Below are 19190 nucleotides of genomic sequence, written 5' to 3'. Positions count from 1 at the left end.
ATTATGAGAGCCCCAGGCAAGGTGAGCGTGTGATTAAGCTTTTGAGTCCTCGCTCTGACTGTGCTGTGAAAGAGGCACTAGTTAGCTTCTCATCTGGACAAAGGGAGAAGTAGCCAATCGCCTTTGAAATTGCTTCCAGGCCTTCACTAACAGTCAGGGACCCAGAGCACCCCTCCACCACTCATGCAATGATGTTTTGTTTGGTTTTCAAAGACAGGGTTTCACTCTGTGGCTCTGGTGGTCCTGGACTCACTTTGTGGACCAAGCTGGTCTCAAACTCACAGAGATCCACCTGCCTCAGCCTCCCAAGTGCTGGGTTAAAGGCAGCCCGTTTTTATGTGCTGGAGAGCCTCCTCATCTGCTTGCTTCTTGGACATTGTCAGGGTAGGGTAGGCCACTGCTTCCACAGGTGTGGGGCCACTGGCCTTGGGTGTAAGAGTGAGTTCATGAGCCACTTACCATTTTTAAAGAGTTAATACAGTTGCTTTTGAGAGTCTCACCAGCCCTGGGTGGCCTTAAATTTAATAATGTAGGCAATAATGACCTTGAACTTCTGATCACCCCTCCTGTCTGTTTCCAAAAGACTGGGGTTACAGTGTACACATCACTCCTGATCAACTTAATACAGTTGTAATCAGTTTAGAATCTGTTTACAAATAAGCCGTACATTCAGAAAATGCATACTTAGGAGGGCTGGATTTTTCAATGATACAAGCCAAGAGTAGTTTATTTTTGTGTTCACGGACTGTTTTAGCAGGGCAACTTTTGAAATTTAATTTTCTTTCAAGACCTTGCTTTCTTTTTCTTTTAAACTAAGCCTATTCCTCGTAGTCCTGCTGAAGCATTGAGGGTAGACCTGTTGGACAGGAGAGAGTCGGCCAGCGGGAGTTTTACCTGTTGACTTTGCTCCCTGTCTCTAAAAAGGGCAATGTCAAAAGCCCATTGAACACAGAAGAGATTTCAGGGCAAGCAGATGAGTGCTTGACCCCAGATACCGCTCAGTGCTTATCTCTATGGCGGCTTTGCTCCCGGGCTCATGCCTAGCCCGTAAGGCTCTGACGGAATCCAAAGATGGCCTGAAAGACTGTGTCTGAGCCTTGCCCTGTTTGTTCTTCCTACTGAGTTGGTAGAGCTGTTCAAACTAAACAAAAGATAGCGGGAATTCGGTTTGTCAATAAGCAACCAGGACAGCACAGCTTTCAGCAAATTTAGCAGAGAAAGAACTGTTCGAGTCAAAAAGAAAATCATGAATGTTTAACTTCTCCAGGGTCACCATTATCGGAAATCACTCGTTCCGACCTTATTTATTTTCAACGGATTTTGAAAGTGTATAATGTGTCATCTTCTTACAAGTGGAGATCTCACAGTGGGAATCGCTCCTAGAAGTCTAAAAGTTCCACTGGGGTGGATGGGAGTGGGGGTGGTGTTTCACACCCCCTAACCAGCATCGAAAGGGTTCTAAAACCACTTCAATGTAAATAGTGTAAATGACAGGTAGCCTTTTAACTTCTCCATCTTTAAATCATCTGTGGTAGTAGCGTGTAGTGAAGAGCTTGAATTTAATTAACCTAGAAAATGGATGGTTTTTTTTTTTCCTTTTTTCCTTCCTGCACAGACATGCTCTAAATCCCCTTTGCTTTTTTAGGGCAGTCCCTTGAAGGTGGACCTTGTCATCATTTTAGGGACCCGGAGAGCTGAGAGCTCAGAGGTTAGGAGCCTGCAGTCCCTCTGCAGTTTAACTCCCATCCCTCCTGTTAGACAGCGCAACTGTTCAACCTGCAGCTCCAGGGGATCCCACACCTTTGTCCTCTGCCGCTCCCATACTCCCTCGCTCTCACACACGTAGACTTTTGTTTTTCTTTTTTTCGGAGCTGGGGACCGAACCCAGGGGCTTGCGCTTGCTAGGCAAGTGCTCTACCGCTGAGCTAAATCCCCAACCCCCACACACGTAGACATTTTAAAAATTAAATTTAAATGGAAAGTAATAGAATTTCAGACCTGCGCTGGAAGGCTAAGAAAGGAAAAGAAACTTCTTTTTTTTTTTTTTTTAAGATTTATTTATTTATTATATAGAAGAAGTACACTGTAGCTGTCTTCACACACACCAGAAGAGGGCGCCAGATCCCATTACAGATGATTGTGAGCCACCATGTGGTTGCTGGGAATTGAACTCAGGACCTCTGGAAGAACAGTTGGTGCTCTTAACTGCTGAGCCATCTCTCCAGCCCCCGGAAAAGGAACTTCTGTAGTTCTGACTCACTTGGGTTAACCATGGCGACCATCTCTCTCCCTCCTTTTCTGTCTTCTGCCATCCTTGTGAACAAGGGTAGGATGAGTGGGCAGACAGCAAGTGTCATGTCTATTCTCTTAATAGACTTACCAAGGACATTTAATCATCACAGGTTTTCCTGCCTCAAATTCAGTAAACGTGTGTGAAATGTCTCTCTACCTGAGAGATTATATAGAATTTTCCTCTGAAGCAGCAATGTTTGACAACCTTATGCAGATTGTCGCCAATAGTCCAATAGTGTAAGGATAAACTCCTGCTTTTACTGATTTACATGGAATCTCTTTAAATAGTGTTGGAAAGAAGCTTTTTTAATGTGTTTGTATTTGTGAGTTTCTTCATCTACGGAAGGAGCGAGTCGAGAGGGCTCTGCAGATGGCTTGTGTTAATTGCTAAAACCACCAAGCTGTGTGGTGTGTGGATGTCCCCTTAGGATGCAGAGCTGAGGGTCTTGCCCGTTTCACCTTGTAGCATTAAGTGAAATCCAGACTCAGTGAATATTTGTTGATCTTCAACAAGCCGAATTATTCCCAGTGTGGAAGTTGAGTACAAAATTTTTTGAGCTCACATAAATATATGTAAGTTACATGTTCGTTGGCTGTCTTCAAAGAATTTAGAAGCTTCAGACCATAATTAAATCTGAAAGTCAATATATTTTTTTCAAGAGCATTCAGAAAATCGCAAGTAGTGTGGAGTACCACCTTATCAGCATGCAGAATTTTGTTCTGTTTCCCCAGTGAGAATTTTGTGTCTTAGGTTTTTGTACAGATGGACTATAAGGACTTTGTACAGATGAACTTTGACTGACAATGAAGAGAGTAGAGAGAAGGTAAAAGTCCATTGTGTAAACAGGTTCTTTGACAAATTTTCATTTTTATCCTAAATGGAATCTAACATATTAAAAAAAATGATTCCCTTCTCTTGTTTTGCTTTTTTTCCCCCCAAGGAAAAGAACTGAATCTATCTTAAATTTGATTATTAGCAGTCATATCAAGATCTGAAAATGATGAATTTTAAATATATGCTTCCAGATGTCATTTCATGGTGATTGCTTTAAAAGATACATTTTTTTTGAACAATTTGACCCACAATGGTTTTAAGAGTATACTTCTATTTTTTTTTTTCCTCCCCCAAGGGCGAGAAGGCTTAGACTGATGGGAAATAAACCTTGGTCTTTAATTATTACCTTTGCCTGTTTGTCCGGGACTCAGCCCCATTTAGAAATGTTTGTTTTATATCACGCCATAAGGCCTTGGGAGTGGAGCACTGCTTCCTTCCAAGCAGAATCCTCAGTGTTGGAAGCCTCCATGATTCAGAATTTGTCTTAAAAGAGCCTTAATATAATTAGTACATGAGGTCTGCATTCTGAACTACATTCTTTGTATTGAGGAAATTTCATGGTTGTCTCAAGTCTTACTTTGAAAGTCAGAGAAGAGAGCAAGCTGTGTCTTATTTATTAGAGAAGGAATTCTAATTTCATTTCTTATGGGAAAGGCAATAATTACCAGGTAAAATCAGACCTGTTTTCCTCCTCTTCCTCCTCCTCCTCTTCTTCTTCCTCCTCCTCCTCCTTCTTCTGTCAATATGTAGAAGGTTAACTGGACTCAATCTTTTTTATTATGCCCATATTTCTTGAGAAGCACAAAGTCTTTTAAGGATGGACATCCATGTTTACTAAAACTTTAAGAATACGCAAGCTAAAGAAAGGGCACGTTGTCATTTTCAGGCACAACTGGACCTGTTCAAGTAATTATCACGGAGACCCCCAGCCAGCCCAATTCCCACCCCATCCAGTGGAATGCCCCGGAGCCTTCACACATCACCAAGTACATTCTCAGGTGGAGACCTGTGAGTATTACCTCAGAAGCCCTGGACTCTGGCCCCTGACCTTACTGGATTAGGATGTGCTGCCCTGTGGGTTTGCTTCTGCTTTTGAGTCAACAGATCTGACTCCATGTCAGAGAGTGTTGATATTCCCTTAGTGTCCAGCCAATATGTCGAATCAATATGCAGATTTACGTTTGTTTGGTTTTTTTTTTTTTTTTTGATATGTAGAAGGAATTAAATTAGTCCTTTGTCTTAGTAAGATCTTCGAAGCCATACTGCTTACAACTATCCTCATCTAACGTGGAAAGAAAATTTGAAGTTTTGGTGTGCTTTGCAATGCCATTAAAATTAAAGTCGCATTTTCAAGGTATTTTCAGAGTTTAAAACCATCATTCTTCTGACTCAACTCAGCTGTCCTTTAGTCCTCCCAAGTTAGAAAGGAACGAGGTATTGAGAGAAGGAGGAGCGGGGAAGGGATTATAGTTGGTTTCTAAATGGAACCAAACCTTGACGTTTTCTAACCATCCAGATGCCCAAGCCATAGCAAAGAGTTTAATAGATTATATTAGTCTATTAAGCTTTGCCTCGTCCCTTCTCAGACCTACCCTCTTCCACCTCCAAAGGTCATGACATAATTTGAAAACCACTATTTCAGACAGGAGAGAAATGTGCTTTTAAAAGTCAAATCTACCCAATTGGACTATTGTTAATCCAAGACTACAAAAACCTGACTGACCTATGGCATCAACTCACACAGTCGAATTTAAACTCTCTGGGGAATTCCATTCTGTTGACGTCACTCTTTTTCTTCAGTTACACCATGTTGTCCACCGTCCTCAGTAGTCAACATCTGGCGATGTCGGCCATCACTGATGCCTTCCCCTTCAGTAGAGTCTGTCTTGCCCCATCTTTTCATTTTACCACCGGTTTGTTTTCTTTTCTTTTCTTTTCTTTTTTTCGGCTGCGGACCGAGCCCAGGGCCTTGCGCTTGCTAGGCAAGCGCTCTACCACTGAGCTAAATCCCCAACCCCTTTACCACTGTTTTTGACTGACTTGGAACTTAGCTCGGAAGTGTTTTGCAAAGCCACTACAAATGGGACACTTAGAAACGGGTACTTGAAATACACCTTGAATTGAGGCATCGTCACCGATGATTAAATTCTTCACACACATTTTGGCTTTGGTTTTGCTGTGTTTTGTTCTGAAACGTTAGGCCCAAACTGGTTTCATATTCTTAGATAGCTAACATCGATTTCCTTGTGAGTGCTTGATTACGGGTGTGGTTCATCTTCCTTTTGGTATGTGGTGTTAGGGCTTGAACTTAGGCCTCTGGCCACATTAGGCAAGTACTCTTTTGCCGAGCCACACCCACGGTTGTCTTTCAAAATTTAAACAGAATTTCTGCTCTTTTGCTTTCTAAGTGTAGACCATCTGAGAATTTATATTCTATCTTCTGATGGTCAAGATATCTTAACTCATATAAAAGTACTGCCAAGTTTTAATCTATCATGACGGCTAACTTCAATGTGTTTCGGTGTATTTGAGCTAACGCTAAAGTTTAAGGAGTGCTTCCTTGGATCACTTTCATTTATCTCCAAAATATAAGTGGGCTTTAGAGCATCTGAAGCATGTACAAAGTTGGTGAGATAACATTTAGAAAAACATGTATTTGATATTTAAACCGCTTTAGAATATTTACACTTAAAAGGATTTCTTGTTTGAAGTCTGGGTGTTTCTTTTCTACACAATCTATTGCGATGAGTTTTGCAGCCCATGGCATATTAATGAAGTTGGACAGGATATAAAAATGTAAACTGGAGGGAAAAGATTAAACAAACCGAACCATATTCTTCTGCAGTCTTTCCCAAAGTTGGCTAACTGCTCTCGATGGGTTGTTCATTTCCAAGGATGAGTCACACCACCAGACAAGTTGAACCTTGTTTGTGATGGCCCCAGGATCTGAGTCGAGGCAATATTTATGCTTTCCCAGTGTCTTGCGAGGCAACAAACTTGAAATGTATCCCACCAAGTTGAAAGATAGAATGCGAGGCCTTTTCTCACTTCAGAGAGAAATGTGTCTCTGTTTACCAGAAAAGTCGAGAGGCTGAATTGAGGATGCTGGTGTTAAATTATTCACGATCTGGCCATAGGGAAGGTATTCAGAGCCGCGACTGTGTAACTTTGAAAACATCATTTAACTGTTTCTCCACCTGCAAAGTGTGAACAGTGATGGTGTTCGCTTCCGGCAGCAGGATGAAGATTAGGGGAAGAAGCAAGCAAAACAGCCCTGAGCACTTGATGCACCAGTATTAAGTATTACTAGTATCTAGTATTGCTAACTAGTAATTAATTAACATCAACAAACAGTAGAGGCCCTGTTCTGAATCAGGTTTTTCTATCATTTTTTTTCTTCCAAAAATGGAGCCTCGAGAAGCCTATCCTCCATTCTTCTTTGGAGATTAAACACCCTGCTTTCCTTTATATTTTCAGAAAACCTCTACGGGTCGCTGGAAGGAAGCTACCATTCCAGGCCACCTTAACTCCTATACCATCAAAGGCCTGACCCCAGGTGTGATCTACGAGGGACAGCTCATCAGCATCCAGCAGTACGGGCACCAAGAAGTGACTCGCTTTGACTTCACCACCAGCGCCAGCACACCTGTGACCAGTACGTATCCAGCATCTTTGCGGCTGTGCCTTCATTGTTCAGACATGGGTTCCCCAGAGGAGATTCTGTCCTTAACTGCTGCTTCTCATGAATGGTTCCTCCATTTCCCTTTTAACGTCCTCTGCACACAGATTCCAGATAATCAACGACTCTCATTCCCTCCCCTTTCTCTAGGCAACACAGTGACTGGAGAGACTGCGCCCTTTTCTCCTGTTGTGGCCACTTCCGAATCTGTCACTGAAATCACAGCCAGCAGCTTCGTGGTCTCCTGGGTCTCAGCTTCCGACACGGTGTCAGGATTCCGAGTGGAGTACGAACTGAGCGAGGAAGGAGATGAGCCTCAGTACCTTGGTGAGTAACACGCATGGCTCGCTCGCTCGGCTTGGTTAATAGATACTCACGTGGCCTGTGAGAATTTTGGTTCTGGAACTCCTCCAAGTTCTAACTGAAGACACCCCCTTCCATCAAAGCGAGGAGAGGGGTGAATCCTCTCTGACCCGGCTGGGGTTCCCTGGGCACCTTCCTGGTCTCTGGTGCTGTATTTCCCACATATCCATGTAAGGGACCAGTACGAAGCTTGTGGCTGACAATGTTATCCTTTAGGGGTGCATAGTTACCTGCTTGTGTACTTTTAAAATAGCCCAGTGATAAAGGGTCTTAAAAATATTTGCTGATGCCAATGAGGCAGTTCAGTAAAAGGCTCCTGACGTTTATAATCCAAGTTCAACCCCTGGGTGGAAGGAGATGACAGGCTGTTTGACCTTTAGTCCTCTGACCCCCGACATGTGTTCTCCCCCCACATAAATGTAATAGTGAAAAGATACTGAACATACTTGTGTGAACAGGACCCAGATCATAAAACTGAATATCCTTCCAACCCCTACTCTGTCATCCTTCCCTCCACCATGGCTATACTCTGGTGTCTAATGACAGCTATGTTTAAAAAAAAAAAAGAGGGAGGTTATTAAATTTATACATCTTCAGGGGGAACGTGGGAAATAGAAGAACTTACATTGGAGATTGCAGGCCGCGCACTAGAACATTCCTTGTAGACTCTCACCCTGTGAATATAACGTCCTTAGAAGCTGTGGAAGATTGGTTTGCTCTGGCCACTAACCTTTCCCCTGTATTTCAAAGATCTTCCAAGCACAGCCACTTCTGTGAACATTCCTGACCTGCTCCCGGGCAGAAAGTACATCGTCAACGTCTATCAGATATCTGAAGAGGGAAAGCAGAGCTTGATCCTGTCTACATCACAGACTACAGGTATGTGTGCTCCAAACCATGTCAAAAGGAACTTGTGGGGTGGGGTACGGTGGGTGATTATGATATATGCATACATTGCATGGTACATACATGCGGAAAGCTTTGGGATGCTGAGGCTAGAGGCAGGCTAGTGTGGATGAAAGAAACACATTTTTAAAGACTCTTTAGTTTTCCTATAAAGCATGGGCTTGTAGCAGCACTGACTGACTTCCTTTCTTTTTCTTTTAGCACCTGATGCGCCTCCAGACCCTACTGTGGACCAGGTTGATGACACTTCCATTGTTGTTCGATGGAGCAGACCCCAGGCACCTATCACAGGTCATCTTTGGCTTCTGTGTTTGTTTTGATATATAGATGTGGAAAGAGAAAATTCTGACTGCACTGGTATTACCTTAAATCTCCCATTTTAAGTGGTTGGAGGTGTGTTTGTGAGTGTGTGTGTGTGTGTGTGTGTGTGTGTGTGTGTGTTTATGTGTCTGTGTGTGCGTTTCAAATCTTCTGGGGCTTCTTTGTTTTTGAATTGTTTTCTTTCAAGTCTGTTTACGCACCCCATCCCTGATAAATGCCTGTGCGACCCATGAAGCCAGCCCTGTGGTTCACTGCAGCAGGTATTTCGAGGGCTGCAAAGGTGGGTTATTCCAGCAAACCTGCTGCTCCCTGCTGCAGAGGGAGCTGAGCTGCCACTGGAGCTTCACCAGTGACGTTCCTTCCCAAAGGTGCAGACAGTGCTCAGGCTGATTCCCCAGCATCGAGAGAGAGCGGCTTCCTATGAATATCTTGCTTCCTGGCTTCCCGTAATGACATTTATTAAGGATCCCTGTGTTCAAGGATGCTATTGTATTGTTAAAAGGTTTCTATCCACTGTTCTTATCTGTGAGCCAGCCAGGCATTATCAGAGGAAGTGGTAACATTGAAAGACCCCAAAAGAATCTTGCTGGTTCTTAACAGTTGAGAGGCAGAGGCCCTTAGGAAGGAGACTTACAATTTGCCTGGCCTCCGCTTTAGAAGACCATGTGTCTAAATAAACACTTTTCTCCTAACCCTGCAGGGTACAGGATTGTCTATTCACCTTCAGTAGAAGGCAGTAGCACAGAACTCAACCTTCCTGAAACGGCCAACTCCGTCACCCTCAGCGACCTGCAGCCCGGTGTTCAGTACAACATCACTATCTATGCTGTGGAGGAGAACCAGGAGAGCACACCCGTTTTCATCCAGCAGGAGACTACTGGCGTCCCACGATCCGGTAACTTAAAAACCACCATCCCTGGTGTCTGCTCTCTTAGGTCTAGACCAGAGAGCAGCTTTAACCTTCCAAGGGGAAAGAAAGCCTACATGGGTTGATTGTGTTCATTCCGTAGCCTCCAGGGAGGACTGAGGTGCAAGTCACCCGAGTGACAGGTCCCTGAGAGTGACCTGTTTTTGTCTTCGTCAGCTCTTTCTATGTTCCTCTTACCCAAATCAGTGGTTCTCAACTTTCCTAAAGCTGTGATGGCCCCAACCATAACATCAACTTCGTGCTACTTTATAACTATAATTTTGCTCCTGTTGAGAGTCATAATGTAAGTATCTGTGTTTCTGGTGGTCTTCGGTGACCCCCGTGACAGGGTCATTTGACCCCCAAGGGGTCTCAACTCACAGATTGAGAACTGCTGATTTAAATGCTAAAATATCAGCACCAGGAAGGAAGTTATCAAAAACAGCTACTGGGTTTTTTTGGTTAAAACCTCAACATCTCATCCTTTTTTTTTCTGGGATGCTTAAGAATTACTTAATCTGTTCTCCTAGCTACCATCCAATGAGTCAGTTAAACAAACACACCACAGGTTTTTTTTGTAAACTGAAAACATTTATTTTGGGGTATTATTTTTTACTTCTTGGTTTTATGTTATAAACTTATGTCTATCTATAGATACTAAAGATTCCAGTATCAATTTGACTAACCCTGAATATCTACACACATACACACAGACACACAGACACACACACAGACACACACACACACACACACACACATCTATCTTTTGATTAAGAGGCAAAACCCAGGATTGGCCTAGAATGAGTGTGTCTAAGAAATGTCAGCATCGGGGCTGGGGATTTAGCTCAGTGGTAGAGCGCTTACCTAGGAAGCGCAAAGCCCTGGGTTCGGTCCCCAGCTCCGAAAAAAAAGAACCAAAAAAAAAAAAAAAAGAAATGTCAGCATCGTTCAGGGGCTAACTTTCAGCAGCTACCTTCGGTGGGAATTGCGAATGACTCCTTTCTCTCATCTCCTAGATGATGTTCCCGCTCCAAAGGACCTACAGTTTGTGGAAGTGACCGACGTGAAAGTCACCATCATGTGGACACCTCCTAATAGCGCAGTGACTGGATACCGTGTGGATGTCCTGCCTGTCAACCTGCCAGGGGAACATGGGCAGAGGCTGCCTGTCAACAGGAACACCTTTGCTGAAGTCACCGGACTGTCCCCAGGGGTCACGTACCTCTTCAAAGTCTTTGCTGTGCATCAGGGCAGGGAAAGCAAGCCTCTGACAGCACAACAGACCACCAGTACGTCCTGTGCCTCCCTGCCTGTCTTGTTGCCCTGCCCCAAGCTCTATGCCCTCGGGTCTACCTGGGATAACCCTAGCCTGCTGCTCACTCGCAGGCTCATGGCTTAGCTGTAAGGGAACATCCAGTTGAAGGGGATGTTGAAGGTGCGGTGAAACCAGGGTTCTGAGGATGCTAACTCCAACATACATGCTTCCAACACACATGTCATTTCCAGCATGCTCACCTCTGGAATACATAGCAGAGTGGTTAAGAGAGAGTTTTCTTTGCTAATGGAGACATGGAGGTACAATTTCTGTGCTTCTGTTTTCCTTCCTTCCCCTTCCTCCTTTTTTTCCCTTCCTCCTTCTCTTCCTTCCCTCCCTCCATCCCTTCCTTTTTTCCTTCCTTTCTTCAAGCTGGGAATCAAAAGTACTCTCTACCACCATACTATATCCCCAGATCTTAGTGCATTTAGGTATGTATATATAGTTAGATATATTTTATATATCGAGGTTAAAGCTTATTCTCTTAATACTTTTACAGTAGAATTTGAGACTAGCAGTTGCCAGGCAGCAAGGGTGTGCAGCTCAGTAGGAGAATGCATTCCTGGCCTGTGTGAGGCCCTGTGTTCTCTCTCTCTCTCACACCACACAGTGAGTTAATAACTTAAATAATAAATCCTTAGCATTTAGTGACACCAGGCAGCAGGGTATTTATTCAGTTCTTCATCAGCAGAACCTTTTTGGCTTGTAAGTCATTGGCTGATATGTACAAAGGAAAATGTTGCTTCTGTTGGATGTGGGAAGAAACCTGAGGTCTTCCCTGAGGAAGTGACAGTGGTTTGGATTCCAAAGCTCATGCTCTTGACCTTCTCTGCAAGGTTCTTTCAATCAAAGAGGTTTTGACTGCCTATGGGAAACCCAGTTATGATCCTTAGAAAGAACGTGGTAATCTATGTGATTCTTTCTGATACCCCATGGGACTAGGGTTCTGCATATCTGGTTTAATTATTGTAATTAGAACCATGTGAAGCAGCTTTTATTTCCCCAGCAGAGGACAGGTCAGTCAATCAACATATGTGTTAGCATATTGCCTGCAGTACCCACCAAGTTTTTCTTGCCCTAGGTCTGTCGGATTTACCCCTGTCCCTTAACCTTTTTGGCCCAAAGCAAATTGAGGGGTTTGTAAAATGTTTGTTTTGCTTTAGAAAAAAAAAGTAATGCTGTCATTATAATGTAACTATAATTTCCAAGGGTGGTGGGTAAATCTTTGCTGAGAAAATACTCTTTCCAAAGGGTTGACAGACAAGTGAAAAAGGTCAACAAATTCTCATAACTGACAAAGTTTGGGCAAAATTCTATATCATTCCCTGTCTCCCAGAGCCTCACAGTTTCCAGGGATGTGGCTCTGACTTTAGTTCCAACCCTGAAGAATGGAAACTTGGGATAATGAAGCTGGAGGATCTGGGCCGGGTCATTATTGATCTAAATGTTTCTTGACACATTTTATCTCATTTTTCCAGAACTCGATGCTCCCACTAACCTCCAGTTTGTCAATGAAACGGACAGAACAGTTCTGGTAACTTGGACTCCACCTCGAGCCCGGATAGCAGGCTACCGACTGACAGTGGGCCTCACCCGAGGAGGCCAGCCCAAGCAGTACAATGTGGGACCCATGGCTTCCAAGTATCCCCTGAGAAATCTGCAGCCTGGGTCTGAGTACACTGTGACCTTGATGGCTGTGAAAGGCAACCAGCAGAGTCCCAAAGCCACCGGAGTCTTTACTACCCGTAAGCTAAAATTTAAATGCCTTTCTTTAGTGACGCTACATGTTCTCAACTGTTGGCTTTTCTGTCCTTCTATTTTTCAAAAGTTAACTTAAAAACCCTGGTGCATCATTTAAAAGCAGTCTCATTGAAAGTATGCTCCTTGGACAGGCTGGAGCTCTCTGAATATTTCTTACTGCACTTAATAGGCATTAATTACAGTACATGGCCTTTGCCCAGACTGATAAATGTTTTGAAGCAAGATTTTCTTGCTGAAAGAAACTTCCTGTTAATTTGCAGGTATTTCCAAGTTCTTTCTATCCTTCTGGGCTAATGCTATGAGTCAGGGGGACTTGGGAGATAGCTCATTGGCTAAAGTAAGTACTGCTTACACATGAGGGCCTGAGTACGGATCCCCAGCATGGACATAAAAAGCCAGGTGCTTTGGTGCATAATTGTCATCCTAGCACTGGGAGACAGACAAACGGGTCTGGGAGGCTTACAGCCAGTGTCGCTGGTCAGAAACTCCGGGATTTCAAAAAAATCCACTGCGGAGGCTGGTGTGGTGGTGCACACTTTTCTTCATCTTGGGAGGCAAGAGTATGTGGACCAGCCTGGTCTACTTAGCGAGTTCCAGAATAGTCAGGACTACATAGAAAGACCCTATCCCAAACAAGCAAACAAAAACCATAAACAAGAAACCGAAAAGAAAGAAGGAAAAAGAAATACAGTGGAGACTGGTAGAGGAAGTCACATAATGTGGACCTCCAACTTCCTCACAAGAATTCATGGGCACATAGACCGAGTAGAGATGCAGGCACACAGAGAAGAAAGACTAAATACTAGCAGACAGAATCCTTATGCATAGCTCTGTCACATCACTCTCTAGACGTCGACTGATAGTCAGATGTAAAAGAAAAGATGCACCCAAGGACTGAACAGAGAGCAAATGACCCAAGAGGTTAAGCTCGGACTTCCTTGAGAGCCTGGACTGTGGAAGGCTACTGTCCTCACAGCAGATACCTGATGCCTTCTTCCTTAACTTTCAGTTCCACACAGAGAAAAAAAGACAAGGACTTAACATTTTAGAAGAAATGGCCTTAAATCTCTTATTTATCCATATCCCAATAAAGGCCTGCATTCACAAGCTGTTTCTCTACTAAGTACACTCCATTTCCATGACAAAGAATTATGAGACTATTTCTTACTGAACACGCGTTATTTTCAACTTGGCATTTTGAATTATAGAAGGGCCTAATATAAGCATGCTTTTGGCACTTATTGCCATCTACCCTTGGTTCTGAGGTTTCCGGGAGCTTTCAGCAAGACTTGTTTAAAAATCTGGATGCTCAAAAGCATTAAAAAGTAATCTAAGCCCCGATTGGTAGCCTTTAATGATAGCACTTGGTAGTAGACCCCGGTGGGTCTCTGAGTTCAAGGCCAGTCTGGTCAACATTAGTGCGGTCCAGAACAGCTAGGGCTAGGTAAAGGGGCCCTGCCTCAAACAAATAAGGTAGGTAGGTAGGTAGGTAGGTAGGTAGGTAGGTAGGTAGGTAGGAAGGTAGGTAGGAAGGTAGGTAGGTAGGTAGATAGACAGATAGAAAAGAAGGATAGATGGATGGGTGATGGGTGGATGGATGGATGGATAAGAAGGCAGGTATGTAGATAGATAGATAGATAGATAGATAGATAGATAGATAGATAGATAGATAGATACATAGATAGATAGATACATAGATACATAGATAGATACATAGATAGATACATAGATAGATACATAGATACATAGATACATAGATACATAGATACATAGATAGCTAGATACATAAATAGATAGATACATAGATAGATAGATACATAGATAGATACATAGATAGATACATAGATAGACAGGCAAGCAAGCAACAAGCTTTCCCCGCAGGGATCTACTATTTACCGTAAACTCACTCCCATGCACATTTGCTATATGAGGCTGGGCAGCAAAGGCTTGCTTTTTCCTATGAAATTGTTTATCCCCAGCAAGTGAAGTCTGCTTTTTAGTTTTCGAGGGGATTCTTTTTAAGTTTTTGCTGTTTTACATTGCCGGGTTTTGAGATAGTCTAAGACCCACTCGTTTCTTACTCAAGGCTCCTGGGTGTAATAGTAAAACTGTATTTGCTGACGGCTGATTAACATACCGCATATGTTCCAAAAAGTTCAGGGTAGGTGACTGAAGGACAGATGGTAAACAAAAACAGCTCACCTCAGCTCAGATTTAAATAAATGGTTGGAAGCAAGGAGTTACCCAGATGCACTTGAACCTCAGACAGTCTGGGTATAAACACCAGCAGGACCTATGAGCTTCAGTTTCTGCAGCTTTCGTAGATCTAAATTTTGGAAACCACTTTTCTGACTTCTGTGTCTCATGCTAAATTTTTAACAGCAAGGATGAGAAAAGTGGGGGGAAGAAGTGATGTTTAGGGGGAGCAATCCAGCCAGTTCCTGTATGGAGGGCATATGTCATTTCTTAACAGCCGGGTCGTTCCCTACCTGACAAGCCTTGCCAGAACCCATAATTCAACCATCCGTACAGGCACATCCTTTGTTTGACATCAGCTTGTGGGTTTGTGGCTTGGTGAGTTTCCTGTAATGGTCTGCCTGGGCAGAAAAATATTGTCTCAAACATGGGGCAAGATTTAGCTGCTTGGTTCAAGAAACAGAAGACTCCCAGGTGTAAAAGTGGACTGTTGTGAATTGCAGGAGCAGCATTTGGTCCTAACTGCTGAACAACTCCAGTCTGTTAAAAAAAAAAAAATTCGAATTTTCAGTAAAGGAATGATGGTGGTATCAGGATACTAGAACACCAAACATACTTTCCTTGTGATTCCTTTTTTTGTTCTTTTAAAGACTTATTTATTTTATGTATATTAGCACACAGCTGTCAGACACACCAAAGAAGCCATCGGATCCCGTTACAGATGGTTGTGAGCCACCATGTGGCTGCTGGGACTTGAACTCAGGACCTCTGGAAGAGCAGTCAGTGCTCTTAACAGCTGAGCCATCTCTCCAGTTCCACAATAAAACAATCTTTTTTTTTTAATTAAGGTACAACCATCTAACTTATATATAAGTACACTGTAGTTGCCTTCAGAAGAGGGCATCAGTTCCCATTACAGATGGTTGTGAGCCACCATGTGGCTGCTGGGAATTGAACTCAGGACCTCTGGAAGAGCAGTCAGTGCTCTTAACCACTGAGCCATCTCTCCAGCCCTCCTTGTGATTCCTATGTCACAGTGGTGAGGGACTGAGTGTCTGTAGCATTATTTTCTGAGTAGTCAACCACAAGTTTGAGGGTTGGGTCTATGGTGCTGATAAGATCCCCAAATGATGAAAAGATACAGATATAAAACCCATGAAATCGAAGGGGGCTTTCACTAAGGTCAGCTAGCCCCTCCTTCTACTTACGGTTAGTGACAGGTCCGTGCCAGAAGTTCAAACCCCAAACCTCAGCCCAAAGCTGGACCTGAGAATCACCACCCCCAACCTCCTTTCCTGGGTCTCACCTGGTCCTGGGTAACTTGAGTAAGTGGCAGTGATGTTCAACTTCTGAGCTGATGAATGAAGCTGGGCTCCATTCTCTGTCTACTTAGCGGTTAGACCACAACTCTGTCCAAAATGCTTGTTAATCTGCAGTCCTGGCCAACACCCATGCATCTAATGTTGAGCCTCATGTTGGTTAATTTGCAGTGCAGCCTCTGCGCTCCATTCCACCTTATAACACCGAGGTGACAGAGACCACAATCGTGATCACCTGGACCCCCGCTCCAAGGATTGGCTTCAAGGTGAGTGGCAGATATACTTCTCATGATATAGCCCAGCCCAGAGGTGCCTTCCCACTTCTGCCACACTTTACAGACCTGGATTTTTTTTTTTTTTTTTTTGGTTCTTTTTTTCGGAGCTGGGGACTGAACCCAGGGCCTTGCGCTTCCTAAGCAATCGCTCTACCACTGAGCTAAATCCCCAACCCCCCTAAACCCTTTTTTAAAAGGTTTATTATATCTAAGTACACCGTAGCTGTCAGAACAGGGTATTGAATCCTGTTACAGATGGTTGTGAGCCACCATGTGGTCACTGGGATTTGAACTTAGGACCTCTGGAACAGCAGTCAGTGCTCTTAACCACTGAGCCATCTCTCCAGCCCCCAGACTATGATTTTTTAAGCCCAATACTCATACTCCAGGACCTTCTGAGGGCAAAGCCTGCACTGAGGCTTCTCCATTTTGCAAAGGAAGAACACCTTTAGCATAGAACTGTAGCGTTTGTTCAGTTTTCTGTCCTTCCCCCCAGGGAACCCCATTTTAAAATAAAAATATGGCGAAACTTCATTTGATGTGTCACTCTAAATGGGTGTTGAGAAGTTGACGAAAACCAAATTGGGAAGACCAATTAAACTGAGGGTCACTTAAAAAAAAAAAATCACATTTTTATCCAATCAGTTTCATCTCCACTTGTTTCAAAGCCCTGTGGGTGAATTTCTTAATAGGAATTAAAATTGAGGTCTTTGCTTTAGATCTCTGGAGTCGTGTTCTTTAAAGTAATGATAGCAGGGAGTGATGGGTACAAATGAATGTGTTTTTAAAGACTCCCATCCTTTGGCGCCCAAAGGATGAAAAAGAGATACTTACTATGTCTGGAAATCAAAGCCTCATTGTTTAGAGGCAGGAAAAAGAAGTAGACGGAGGGTCACTCTGCTTTCTAGTATGCAAATAGCCATGTTGCTGAGTAGGGCTGCTCAGGTACAGAGGGCCGTTTACGAAGACATGATGTCCTTCAGGTTTTTAGAAGCCACGGAGAATAATATCACCTAGGCCTTCGTAGTTAGGAACACACGTCTTTGAAGGAAAGCGTTTTCTATTTCCACGTGTCAAAGTGGCTGATAATAACGGGAGAGTTAACTGAAAATGTGTTTAACTTATTAAAGAGGGCGCCCAGGGCACTTCTTCCCTGTGTACTGCTGGTGTGTACCAGAAGGTTCTTAGTCAAACAGTTACAATGACATTTCGCTAGAACTTTTCTATTACAAAGGTAGCGAAGGAAGAAGAACCTCCAGCTGATTTCCAGGAGCCTTCAACCTGTTACCCACCCCATAAATAAATGCACGGTGGGGATTTTTAAAGGACGTCTCACTGTGTATAACTAACTACAACCTCTTGGGAGCTCTGGAATATTCATCCTTCACGCTGAGTTGGCTTTCCTCCTTCCAGCTGGGTGTACGACCAAGCCAGGGAGGTGAAGCACCCCGAGAAGTGACTTCAGACTCAGGAAGCATCGTTGTGTCTGGCTTGACTCCAGGCGTGGAATACACGTACACCATCCAAGTCCTGAGGGACGGCCAGGAGAGAGATGCACCAATTGTCAACCGAGTAGTGACACGTGAGAAGAGCTTTCCTTCTTTTAACTTTTAAACTATTTGAAAAGGCTACCAAAGCCAAGTGTGTCAATGTTGCCTTTAATCTAGTCCTTGTGAAGTTAAGAATGAGGATCAATAGTTCCAGGCCAGCCTCACCAAAATACTGGCTAGGCCAATCTGGTAGAGCTGGGTTTTATATTACACGCCTCTAATCCCAGTACTTGGGAAGCAGAGAGAGGCAGATGTTGGAGAGTTTGTGGCTAGCCTGGTCTACATAGTGAGTTCTAGGCCAACCATGGCTGCACAGTGAGAGCCTGTCTCGAAAAGGAAACAATTCCTCTAATTCTAATGCTAGCATTCCAGCTTACTTATGAGAACAAAGGAAGAGCCCATCTCCTCTAGCATCAGCATAGTCTTCAGAATTTGATTCGGCATAGCTGGCACCACATAGGCCACAGAATTGGAAGTGTTCCTTCCATGTCAAGAGTCTTCCAAACTGGCCAGATGAAACAGTTTCAGTAGTGAATTATAATAGCATTAACCCTAATCAGGGTGCTACTGTCTGTCACCTGTGTTTTTGTAGAATACTTTATCTTTCCAATCCTAGAGGGAAGGGATAAAAGAAGGCAAAAACAAAGAAGGAGAAAGGAAAGGGAAGAAGGATGGAGAGGGCGTAGAGTAACTTTTCCCTGGCCAAGTGTTTTGGGTTCGATTTGACTTTTAAGTTTTCTTTTCTACGTAGCGCTGTCTCCCCCAACCAACTTGCACCTGGAGGCCAATCCTGACACTGGAGTGCTTACCGTCTCCTGGGAGAGGAGCACCACCCCAGGTAAGAAATCGGAGCCCCCTGGGTAAGTGTGGGGTGGATCTGAGGGAGGCTTTCTCAAGACAGATTTGGATTCCATTCACAGAAAAAAAGAGAAAGGAAGTACTCAGCTCTCCATGAGTGATACAGGAGAATAAGAAAGTTCACGACCTACATGTACATCACATCTGCATATTTTTTTTAAGCCACAGGAAAGAGAGCAATCAAATGCTAGGCTGTGGGGAGCGGGGATGTGGGGTTTGGGGGGACAAATGTTTATGAAATAGGGAATTACAGGGATTAAGTGGAAACAAGATTTTTTTATTCAGTTCATTAAAAATGCCCAAACTGGGGCTGGAGGGCTAGCTCAGCAATTCAGAGCGCTGGCTGCTCTTTCAGAGGACCCAGGTTCACTTCCCAGTACCCACACGGCAGCTCACCACTGTCGGTAACTCCAGTTCCCGGGGTGTCTGACACCCTCACACAGACACGCGTGCAGGCACAAAACCCATGCACATAGCAAACAAACATACAATAAATAAATAAACACAAAATCAATCAATAAATTTAAAGCCCAATTTAAAGGCTGAAATCATAGTATATAGTTCTCTGGAGTTACCGGAAATCTGAAGTTGACTATTTACCGATGTTTGACAA

The 19190-nt window shown here is 43.6% G+C and overlaps 1 protein-coding gene across 12 annotated transcripts in view; it reads left to right on the top strand.

Moving 5' to 3' along the window:
* The window catches only part of Fn1 (fibronectin 1), a 68694-nt gene that overhangs the window by 16844 nt on the left and 32660 nt on the right, over positions 1-19190 (top strand). For all 12 annotated transcript variants that reach the window (NM_019143.2, XM_006245156.5, XM_006245159.5 and 9 more), the window contains exons 13-23: positions 4014-4135; positions 6605-6782; positions 6957-7133; positions 7920-8048; positions 8277-8366; positions 9097-9291; positions 10320-10592; positions 12097-12363; positions 16066-16160; positions 17583-17751; positions 18471-18557. In NM_019143.2, coding sequence (NP_062016.2) covers positions 4014-4135; positions 6605-6782; positions 6957-7133; positions 7920-8048; positions 8277-8366; positions 9097-9291; positions 10320-10592; positions 12097-12363; positions 16066-16160; positions 17583-17751; positions 18471-18557 — 1782 coding nt within the window. The remainder of the gene's footprint in view (positions 1-4013; positions 4136-6604; positions 6783-6956; positions 7134-7919; positions 8049-8276; positions 8367-9096; positions 9292-10319; positions 10593-12096; positions 12364-16065; positions 16161-17582; positions 17752-18470; positions 18558-19190) is intronic.

The sequence above is a fragment of the Rattus norvegicus genome, chromosome 9, assembly GCF_036323735.1.
Source record: "Rattus norvegicus strain BN/NHsdMcwi chromosome 9, GRCr8, whole genome shotgun sequence".
Taxonomy (NCBI): Eukaryota; Metazoa; Chordata; class Mammalia; order Rodentia; family Muridae; genus Rattus; species Rattus norvegicus.
The sequence above is the reverse complement of the archived record's forward strand: the minus strand, read 5'-3'. Positions and strand labels throughout refer to the sequence as shown.